The sequence below is a fragment of the Megachile rotundata genome, chromosome 2 (assembly GCF_050947335.1).
Source record: "Megachile rotundata isolate GNS110a chromosome 2, iyMegRotu1, whole genome shotgun sequence".
Taxonomy (NCBI): Eukaryota; Metazoa; Arthropoda; class Insecta; order Hymenoptera; family Megachilidae; genus Megachile; species Megachile rotundata.
Window position 1 is genome coordinate 22,672,039 of NC_134984.1, and position 11,441 is coordinate 22,683,479.

Consider the following 11,441-nt stretch of genomic DNA (forward strand, 5'->3'; position numbering starts at 1 on the left):
CATGCTCGATTACGCTGCTTGCCACAATTTAATTACTGTCTGTAATCTTTCGCGTTTCACTTTCACCGTTTCTCTATATTAAATTGGATTTTAATCTCGAGTTTGTATTCGTAGAAACAAGAGTTTCATTCGTCATCGACGTTTCGTGCGCAGTTTGCATAGGGGGACAGTTAAGAAGGAAGGAAAGCAAGCAAAGTTGCTCGAGAAAGTGGCAAAACTTTTTCTACGCGATATCTTGACCAATTATGATCTTCTAAAAATACAAATTATACGAAATAAACGGTCTAACGAAACTTTCCCTCTTTTCGGTCGATTTCAACTTGCTGATAGCGCATCTTTTACCGGATACTATCCGCTTTCGATCAAAAGTCTGAAGCATACTTTTTAGGATACGTTCGTGTATAGGAAAGTAAATTTGCTGCTTCTCCGAGCGGTTTGCCTCGAAATCTAAAAAAGTGTCATTGGTCGAAGCGTGACGCGTCACCTTCAACCACGGTGATCGGTCTCCCTCGTTATCGTTATCCGCGGGGGGTTACATTCTTGCAACGTTGCACGGTTAACGAATCCGCGGATAATAATAACGGCAGATTACATAAAATAGAGGAATGCAATCGTTACGAACGATAAATCAACCTACCGTGAATTATATTGTTGCTAATTTTCGTTATCTTTCTCGCAATCAACTTTCTTGCGGAAGCGAGATATATCAGAGACAAAATAATGCATAAACTATGGACGGTGGTGTAATTAGACCATAAATTGACCGAAATTATAAAAATATATCGTTAATCGCCTAAAGCGTTAATTAGCAATTTTTTCAGAATTATCCGCAAGATTATGTCGAGAATGTTCCCGTATGAAATGATAGAAAATGGTTCAATTTCCCGTACGCTAAATCGAGTGCAAGCCTTAAATCTGGCTATCCTTTCGATAATTGGGGTGTCTCATCTCTCGAGTCTTAACGAGGATCCAATTAAATCCAAGACGCGTAGGTACACGAAGAAGAAGACGAAGAAGAAGAGGAGGATTCATGACAAAATTTACGAGGGACTTGGTCCAGCTGGCGATCGCGAAATCACCAGCAACTAGAGTTCTGTTTGCTCTCGAAAGTGCTCGCTTAATTGAGCGAGTGAAAGCTGGTTCGCGGGCTCAAAAGTGAAGGCGCTGTCTCGATATGCGTACAATAAAAGAAAAATAATATCGGATGTTGCGAGGGAAAATCTAGTCCACGCATCCTGGATCGTCGAACGTCGATTCTGGTTCGCGAAGACCTTCGTCCGTCGAAAAATAGTAGATGACCAAGGTAGAATGGACCAACGAAATTTCGTCGAAATCGAATATAGAAGTTCGCGAAATGCATAATAAACGACATCGAGTACATACGGTAGCTTAGGAAACACTTAAAGTAAAACGATCGTTTCGATTCGCGAATAAGAGTCGTTATCTACAATGTATCGAAGGCATTAATTTGTAAGTACTTTGATCGGAAGAAAAATATGAACTCAAGATGGATCTACGATCGATACCGAGCGTATGCATCGAGCACGTCTCGGCTATCCGATTACGTTCGACGGACCACGTGCGTGAAACGTGCCTGACGTCTTTGGCGCGTGAAAAGTACTTGCTATTCCAACCTAAGAACTTCGGAAAGAAAATTTTACGATCGTCTTTTTCTCCTGGTCCACGAAACAACGCTCGAACAGAGGGAAATATTCATGGTCGACCGGAAGCGTTTAGCTTTTTATATTCAATTAATTTCTATCTCGCAAAAATCTGTGTTACGTCGAATCGAGGCCGAAATATTATACGAGAAATATGAAAAGTTAACGCGTGCTGTATAGAATTTGACGTTTTATTTTTAAAACCGTCAGAGATAGAAGAAAGACGTAGAGGGAAAAGTTGAATGGTGTAAGACGGTTTATTTCTCTGCGACTTCAGCTTTTCTGTACGCGCAACGACGCGTCTAAAAAAATGCAGATGTAACCTTTTTTAAGTGGAACGGCATATAATTTCTATATGGATCAACCGGCACGCGATTCTGTTAAATTAAATAAGGATGAAAATGCAACATTTTATACGCGACCGCGTTCTTTCGTTCTACGTAAAAATATATTAAAAGTATTTCGCGCTAATATGTACTTCTTTACGCGGAATATTCGGAAGAATCGATAGAAATAAAAATAGACGCGTTGCGCGGTTGCACCTATAAGAAAGCTAACAGCGAGCGTAGAAAAAGATAAACGTGACTGCGCCATTCAACTTTTTCCCTGACAACTTTCTTCTATCCGGAATCGAAGTTGATTCGTAAATCAGAGTACGCGTACGCTCGGATCGAGGAATTGGCGGGGATTACTCGGTAAAAATGAAGCATGGAAGACGGCGATTAAGCGCGGGACACGGTAGCGATCTACGTAGATATCCGTTACCGTCCGATAGATCGGCATCGCCATTCTCATTCACGTTTCGAATCGACGTAGGATCGTTTCGTTGGCGTCCTTGCAGTGTCGTCGTCGACTCGTTCGAGCATCGGTCGTTTAAGATTCTCCGGGAACGCGACTGATTTAATCGTGCGCGGATAACAATACCCGCGGCTGCACGCGACTCGGCATATTGAACTTTCGCGTCGTGAGGAGAAACAGAAATGGCCGTTTACCGACGATAACGCCTATTGGCGAGCCCCTACGATTCGACTCGGAGGCCAGACGTTTCGTACCGACTTTCTTTGTCTACTATCGTTCGCATCCTCGATCGATCGGTAGCGGCGATCTCGAGGATCGAATCGAAGAGTCCCGGAAAGCTGGAGGAAAGACGATCGATAGATATCCCGTGGATTAGGGGAAAGGGCTTGGAGGGGGTAGGATTTTGTTATTCGACAGGGTGGAGTATGGGGATGGAGAGGAAGGGGGAAACATAGGAGACGCGAGGCGCGACGGGTAAAAACGTGTATCGGTAGGAGGCGCACTCAGGAGTTAAAATCACTCGTGGCTCGCGGAAAACATTCATTTGCAAGAGCAAACATTCCTCGCTATTTATCGAGTGTCAGAGGGAATACCTGCGGCCCATTTTCGTATCGAGCGTTGAAGGGACCCGATGAGAGAGAGCCACGGTGGACGCAGGGGTGGATGGGAAAAGGGGGTGGGGAAAAAACAGGAATCGAGCGCAACAAAAACATAACTTTTCCGCGATGGCGGCGCGAAGGGTGCTCGAGAAACGAGTGGTCCTTCTCTAGTATTCCATTGGTGTTATATAGCTCGTCAGATCGAATGTTTGTTTTCAGAAAAATAGACAGAAACGAGAGGAGAGAGCGAGCGCGGCCGATGTTAACACCGTTGGACCCAGCGCCGCACGCCACCGGAGCAGAACCCTCCTCTCTAGTACGCATTCACCGAGCCCGAAACGTCGCCGTGCTTTTTTTTCGGCTTTGTCCCCCGTCTTTTGTTATTTCGTCCCATTGAAGCTTCGTTTTTTAACACTTTGCCAGATCGAGCCTATCTCTGTCAACGATTCGCGTTACTCTTCCTCCGATTCGATTCCAAATTTTATCTTCGCGCGCTTTCGATTTCGCCCCCGGACTTCGAATCGCGGCTAGAAACCTTTTACGCGCTCGAGATTACAGCTGGATAAGATGATCAAAAGTGCCCTCGATTTTACCTTACGACGCATCGTTCGATAGCTTGCCAAAAAACGTCGTATTACCGTTTCAACCCTGTCTGGAAGGGCAGTTACGACGGTTTCGCTCGATCTTCCCTGTTTTGTGGCGCGCTAAAATGTCGAGGACATCGTAGACGCAACAAACTATGTTAGAGAACCTTTTTAGGTTTTTTCCTCGCAAATACCGAATTCGATACGCAATTCCTTTCTTCGAATCGAAAGAAATTAATAAAATTAGTACGCTAATCAATTACCCTTATTCTGTTGTGACATTTATTGAACAACACCACGCCGAACTTTTATAAGAACTACTTCTGCAGCTACAACATCCAGATTTCGTTGACATACATTTATCGAAGTTTCGAAAAATATTTTTATTTCGTAAAAGTTGTTTCCGTGCTAGTAACGTAGAAAACCTATCGGGCAGTAACTTTTTCGTTGGTAGATAAATTTCGTGCGTTCAGAATTTCATTGCTGCACTCGATTCTTAACCCTGAAAGTTCGGAAACAATCTTTGCTCGCGTTGTCTATACCGTGTACTGATCTATTAAATAATCACTAGGAATACAGGAATTTCCGCTTGCAAACAGTCTCGATTAAAATTTCACGCGATCCAACTACTTTGAAAATTTGTATTTTACATTACACAGCGTTGCATAATTCGCGTTCAATTTAAGGATATCAGAGTTCGCGACGGCTTCCAAAATTCCGAGAAGGATTAGCGCGGGAGGACAGTCGGCGACGTTCGAAAAGTTAAATCGTGGCTTTTTGCTGGTAAGATTAACTCGCGCAAATTTGTTAGTTGCGAAGAACAGTAGTAAGGAGCTAGGATGTTCCCGATCGGTGAAAGGTCTTCCGATAGAAAGGATTCCACTCGACGCGTTTTTCTTTCACGGTATCCCGCGCCAGTTTCGCCACCGACTTTATTCCGTTCGATCGAATCCGCTCGCTATCCTCTCTTTTCGTAACACGCGCGGCTATTCGGCTCGAAGCGGAGCAAGAATCGCCCTTGTATCCGAACGAATAAGAGAGGCTTATCGGAACGCTTCGAGACCTACGAAACGAAAACACGAGCTCGCTGATTGCTCGTAGCCGCTTCTGCTCTCGATTCGAGACAAGGTTAAGCGAGATCGTGGAAATCGATAGAGACAACGCGTGGTCTCGTCGCACGGTCCATGACGAATCAACGATTTATTTCGTCGAAGGTTTCGCTCTTTTTTTTCTCAAACGAAATGCATCATATTTTCCTGCGTTAGGAACTCTAGACAGTAACACGTAGGAAATACAATACGGCAGAAACTCGAAATTTTGTCGCGTTAGAGGTTCCGAAAACCCGGGCCAGAGAGTTACGAGCGAAATATAGTAAAATTTCCGATATTTTGTTGGAATAGAGGCTGCAGAAGCGAGGCAGAAGATTACAAAGGAGACAGGATATTTTCCAAGGCCGGAAGCTCTAGAAGCTGAGCAGAAAATTGCGATGATAATACGGTAAACCTCCGATACTTTTCTGTATCGGGGCTCTAGGGTTACGGTAGGATACAAAATTATGAAATACGGCAAGACAGAGAATTATGAAAAGAAACGCGATAGAATTTCGATGTTGTCGTATCCGTTTCTGCGGATCGTGGTAGAAACACGGAAAGAATTTCGATAGTTCTCTGCATCGAGGGTATTCCTAATCGAGAATTTATCTAACAGAAAAATATGAAAGTTTCGTTGCGCGCTGGTCCCTCTCGATTTACGCAAAGTTTTACGCGGTAAAGTTGAGCGCGTAAAGCGAGAGATCAGTGTACTGGAATCAGTTTCGCGATCGAAAGGAGTATAACAGAAACCGCTCGTTCCCGCGCGTCGATTCTTCGGTCTCGTTGATACGAAGCAACGTTCTCGCTTCTCTTATCGTCAGAAGTCACACGATAAACCCGCCGACGTTTATTCTCCAAATATACGCGCTTCTCTGTTTCTCTCGTCGCGAATCGCTCGAAAAGAAATCGATGCTAATTGCGTGGCCCGCTTGCAGGGGGTACTAGCAGTTTTTAATTTATCGACACTGTAAGAAGAATCTCAAAAAACGTCATTTTTCATCTCGCGCGGGAATGAAAAATGAGCGCGAGACGTACAGGTACATTGCACCGCGATTGTGGCAAATTTCAAACGCGTACGTACAATCACGCGCAACCTCTGTACAAAAAGAAAGGACCTACTGTTCTCGTCCTCGCTATTTACACGCGTTTCGACTTAATATTTTCTACGTTTAATAGAATCTAATGCTATCGTAATTTGAAATTTCGAGTGTCCATAAACTCTCATTGAAATTTAAAACACGCGATGTCTGTTTCGTTCAAAACGTATAGCGCGCGTTAACGCGCTCGCCGGTGGACATTCTCCGGGGGAATGAAATAAATAAAAATTAATATTAATAGTATTATCAGCATTAATATTAACGATATTAATTGAGCGCGACGCGGCTCCGCACAGAGACGTACAGTCGGCGAACGTATTAACACCGACGACCGATGTTTATATTCGTCGCGTTCCTACTTGAAATTTTTACATCGTTATTCTTTACCGTATAACGTTGCGAATTATAGTTCGAACAGTGTCGCTTTCTCGATGTACGGAATCGGTAGCACAGTTTAGTAATCCATCGATCGAGGAAGAGCGAAATCACGGTGTTAGATTATAGTCGTTCGCGGCAAGGAACGCGTCGAATGGAAACGTTTCTTTCGTTGGATCAAAAATGATCAAATTGCGTTAACGCACCGAACGATACGTTGTTTTGTCCGTTTTAAACGTCGACTCGTAGAGCGCGCGATTATTATGCTCGCGTAGGGTTCGTCGGTTATCGGTCGTTTAACGATCGTACGCAAATCGGAGCGCGATGCTGTGCGTTTCGAGTGGAATTCGATAAGCGACGTTTCTCGGGTAGAACGCGGCGGAAAAAAACAATAATTATAAAAGAAAAAGTAAATGACGGCGAGAAATCTGTTGAGAAAAGTTGAAGGTGACAAGTACCTCTGAAATATGCAAAGTTCCACAGACCAATCATTTGTAGCAGTGCTGGTCCAAGCTGGAAAGCCGGGTTAACGTGGCTAAACGAGAATCGATCGTTTTATTCGTCGCGATTAACTTTATACCGTCCAATAACGATCCGAGATCACCGATCGACGCCGATATCCTCGTCATGTCAACCGACGAAAATGATCCTGTTCCGATGACGACGATGACGACCAAGCCAAAGAGGAATATCGCGATAAACCTACAGCAGAGATAACGTTCACTCTTGCCAGTCCGATAGCTGCTTTCTCTCTCTCTTTCCCTCTCTCTCTCTTTTTCTCCTTTTTCTGCACGAAACTAGATTACGAATCGACGGCTTTCGAGGAACGAAAACAACCGAATCACTTTACTTTCGCCGCGAACAGATTCCTTTGCACAGGTGCGAGAAGCGCTGCACGAGACACTTGGACGTTCCGAATGTTCTCAACGTTCACTTATCTTCTCGTCGGCATAATGGAGTAAAGGATTTTTTTAACCACGAGCCTTCGCTTCGAGCCGGTTAATCGTCCGAACAGAAGACGTTCGAGACGATCGCGCTTGACGAGTTTGGGAATCGTCGGCCTTCAAGGTCCCGCGGAGTCGGCGACGCGGCGTTCGAATAAAGAACACGCTCGACGTATATTTAAATCGAATCGAGGCTCTACGATCGAGTCGAGGGAAAATACTCGCGTCGATTCTTCGAAAAATCGTCGACCGTGAGATGAACGGATATTTAAATGGAATAACACTCGAACACCTTCCGCGAGAGTCGACACTCGTTCGCGGGGTAAATTCGATAAACGTACGCGACGCGCGAACGAGACTAAAATAAAATCGTCAGTCTTCCATCCGCGGAGTCGGCGACTCTAGGTATTCTCGAACAAAGAGCGCGGATATTTAAATCGAACACTCGAACACCGTTCGCGATAGTCGAAAGCGATTTGGCGCGCAAAGACGCGAAGGCTCGTAATTTAGAATCGACGAGATCGCGTTCGAGGGTAATCGAGTCTTTGAACACTCCGAGAGTCCGGTAAACGTTCGAGCACGAGCAACGTTCGTATCCTCCGAATTGGCACAGGATCGAGCGTCGAAGCAACTGGTCACTGATTCGGTCGGCGTCTCGCGTGTCCGCCACTCTCGGACTCGGTCGCGATCGCACGCATGGTCGATCGTCGTGCGTCGAACGTTTCGACGTGCCAGACAGTCGGATGGAAGCGGTGATTCACGTGCAGCAGGATCAGCCGATCGAGCGATCATCGAAGCCGAGATCTCTCCGTGTCGGTCACGAGCGGCACGATGATCGCGCGACGCTCGTCGTCCTCCTCTCCCGTCAGCGACGTTCACCTTGACCAGCCAGCCGCCGGGATAGCGATCAGCGCGGCTGACAGAACCGACTAGCACGCTGGATACCGATCGGAAACGGATTCAAAAGAGACTCGCGAGAAAATACCGGTAAACGATCCTCGAAAAATCCAGAGAAAACAGAAAGACCAGAAAATCGGAGGCAGAGAGAGAGAGAGATAGATAGAGGGAGTTTCGTCACTCTGCACTGGCCAGACGATAATTTCAGAGGCGATTAGATGACCCAACGGCAACGATAGTAACGAGAGCGTATTTTGCGGATCAGCGCGATATGTTTCTCTCTCTCTCTCTCTTTCGGTCTCTTTCTCGCTAACGCGTTCGGTCTCTCTGTCCCCCTTCCACTCCGTCTCTCTCTTTCCCTTTGGCCCCCCTACCATCCCCAGCCGTCCCCTCTCTTTCTCGCACTTTTTCCTTTCTCGCGTTTTGCAAATCGCCGGAGCAGACGATCGGTTCGACGGATATCGAGATTCTTCGCGGTCCTTCCTCTCCTCGATCCCCTTCTACCTGGTTTTCGCGAGACGATCGCCGTCGCGACGCGAGGCGGCATGGTAGCGCACGCTAGCAGAAGCGGGCACGTGTCTAGCCAGCGGCGCGTTTTAATCGAAGCGGCGTCGAAAGAGCGCTTCTCCGTCGGTAGTAGCCTCTGTCTGTCGCGCGTACGCTACGCGTGTGCACGCGTGTGTAGATCGTGGGGAGTTGGGTGGGAGGGAGAGAGAGAGAGAGAGAGAGCGTAGGCGCTTGTGCCAGAGAGAGGGAGGGCGAGCGGGCGGGAAAATTCGAAACGGCGCGGTGCGAGACGAGGCGGCGCGCGCTCGCGACGATGACGTCGTCGTTTTGGCAAAACGTGGACGACGCACAGGTGGCCAAACGGTTCGCGCGTGCACGATTTCCTGGGGTAAACGATGATGAACGCGCGCTGGTACTCACCGGAGTTGTAATATTCCTTAAAGTAGCGCGTCGCCGCACGTTGGACGATCGAGTAATACAAGTTCACGTACGACGTCGACTGGTTCTGTGCCGAGAGCGCCATTTACACTGTTTATTCTTCGCGCGTCGTTCACGATATACGATGTACCTTCTCTGTTCGGTCGGGTCCGTTTCACGCGGTCCGTGCATACACGCGCGCGACTGTCGGCGAGAACGCAACGCGGATTCGGAGCGCGCGAGACGCGACGCGACGAACGACCGAACGGCGCGAAACGCGTGTCCCGTCTTCGGCTCTTCTCTCTTCTTCGGTCTGGCGGTGCTTCTTCGTCGCGTCGCGATCCCTCCGCGTCGACGAGATCACGGCCGCGAATAAAACTGCGCGTGTCGCGGGATGGAAAACGGGAAAAAAAAAAAAACGAAAATAAACGAGGAACAACTTTTCTTCTTCTTTCCGCTACCGCTGCTCCTCCTCCTCCTCCTCCACCTCGACCGGTCCTCCCTTTCGATCACGTTTTTCCGGTACGGCCTTCAAGCAGCGAGACGGTCTCGCATGCCGGCTAGAGGCCCGCGACTTTGATCCTCGGCACACTCGCTTTCGGGTTACCCGCGCCGGTAGACACAAACTCGGTAGACTCGGCCTGAGCCCCCCCGAGTAACTCGCCAAGACCGAGACACTGGCGAGCTGCAGCGTTGCCACACTTCCGTCGCCGCGGTGCGCGCCCGCGGAGTGGGGATTTCTGGACTGGTTCGGCTTTCGGATGGCAGACACCGTCGTGTCGGGAGGAGGACGAGCGGAGAAGGTGCCGGCGCGACGAGAGTGGCGATGGCGGCAGGGGCGGATTCACCGGACCAGGATCCTCGCCACCGCGATCCTCCTCCCTTTAGCGGCGCTGACCGCCTAGCCAAATTGGGCTAGCGTGACGGCCGAAATTTCGATCGTTCGCATGCGAACGATTGCCCCGCCGGTCAACCAGTTCCTCTCGATTTTCTCGTTAATTGGACGGCCCACGGTTTATACTTTGTTCGCGGCTTAATTACGTACCGGTAGGTAGAGTCGGCCGGGGACCGGTTCGAGCAATTTTCGAAAATTACCGGCTCCCGCGCGTACGCCTCCGGAGAAGATTCGCGCGTCTTTCGATCGGGGAAAATCCCGCGCGGACGAGTCGAACGCGTTTCGAAGCGGATCGTTCTCGATCGGCGCCGATCGGAGAAATCGGCCAAACCGGGAATCCAAGGGCGGCGAAACTGGAAGGTCGCCCCTGGCGAACCGAACGGAGGGTGGTGGCGACGACGACGACGACGACGGCGGTGGTAGTGGTGGCGGTGGTGGTGGTGGCGGCGGCGGCGGTGACCGCGGCGGAGGAGAGGACGCGACGCGAGTCGGAGAGAGAGAGAAAGAGCGAGAGGAGCGAGAGGAGTCTGAGCGAGAAGGTTAGGTTCGTTTGGTAGGGGGTTTGATACCGCGTCGAGAGGGGACGAGTCGACTGGTGGGGGCGTTTCGGCGGAGAAGAGCGCTCTTGGTGGGAGATTCTCCGCTCGCGGTGCCCGCTCCCCCCGCGGATGCCCTCGGTTCTTCGTCTCTCGCTCCGTGGACGACGCGGTAGCCCCGGTTGCGCGGTGCGCCGTGATGCATCGCGCTGCCGGCCGCCTCTGCGAGTCACAAGGTATGCTCGTGCCACGAATACGAACTGCCTCTCCCAAATCAATATCAGTCGTCGAAAAAAAACGCGACTCGGCACCTATAATTGCCGAACTTCCGCGATAACCGTCTCTTCTCTCTGTCGGTCGTCTCTGGTCGCCGCCTCGACGTCACGGGGCCGACGCGACGCGACGCGACCGCCCCTAACGCAGCCGTTAGGTTAGGTTCACGCGCTAGCTTGATTAGGGCCTCCCTCCGTGCACCCGTAACACGCACGTTTCCCGCCACCCAATGTCCGCGCACGATGATTTCACTGACTGTGCTGGAGGCTGCGAGCGTACCCACGTGTACCAGCGCGACGCGCGACGAAGGTTATGCTCGCGATGCCGCGACAACAAAGCGCTGCGTCTCGGACTACTCGGCCGCACAAAGAGCGTTATCCCGTGCTCTCTCGACTCTCGTTCCAGCGAGTTTGACTCGCGTCGCTTAATTCGCTGCGAATCGATTCGACGTGATTCGAATTGGCACCGTTCGATTCAACGAGGGGACTCGTCTTCGATACGCTACACTCGCTACGAGTATTTTCGAAGGCCGCGTAAAGTCGGCGAAAGCGAGTATCGAAGCGAAAGCGTCTGGCCATCCCCTCGTTGGTCGCGGGAATAGAGCATCGCGGGTGAGCTTCACAATGCACCGTTGTGCCGACCCGATTGCGACTTATCGCCGGCTGTAACGGCGCGGCTGTACGATAACGAACCAGCTTCGGACGTCTCGAGCGTTTTAGCGCGAGATCGGCGAAGCCATCTCGAAGCGTCTACGGAGAGATTTTGGA

The 11,441-nt window shown here is 49.5% G+C and overlaps 1 protein-coding gene across 4 annotated transcripts in view; it reads right to left on the bottom strand.

The window, feature by feature from the left end:
- Positions 1 to 10,252, bottom strand: part of LOC100879576 (uncharacterized) — a 34,717-nt gene extending 24,465 nt beyond the window's left edge. Inside the window, exons 1-2 of one of the 4 annotated variants that reach the window (XM_076541680.1) lie at positions 8,974 to 9,065; positions 6,664 to 6,907 (exon numbers count right to left, since the gene is read on the bottom strand). In XM_076541680.1, coding sequence (XP_076397795.1) covers positions 6,664 to 6,697 — 34 coding nt within the window. In that variant the 5' untranslated portion in view covers positions 6,698 to 6,907; positions 8,974 to 9,065. Of the gene's footprint in view, positions 1 to 6,663; positions 8,343 to 8,973 lie in introns of those variants that run through there. The other 3 variants (XM_076541686.1, XM_076541666.1, XM_076541676.1) reach the window with 3 other exon arrangements.
- Between the last annotated feature and the right edge of the window lie 1,189 nt (positions 10,253 to 11,441).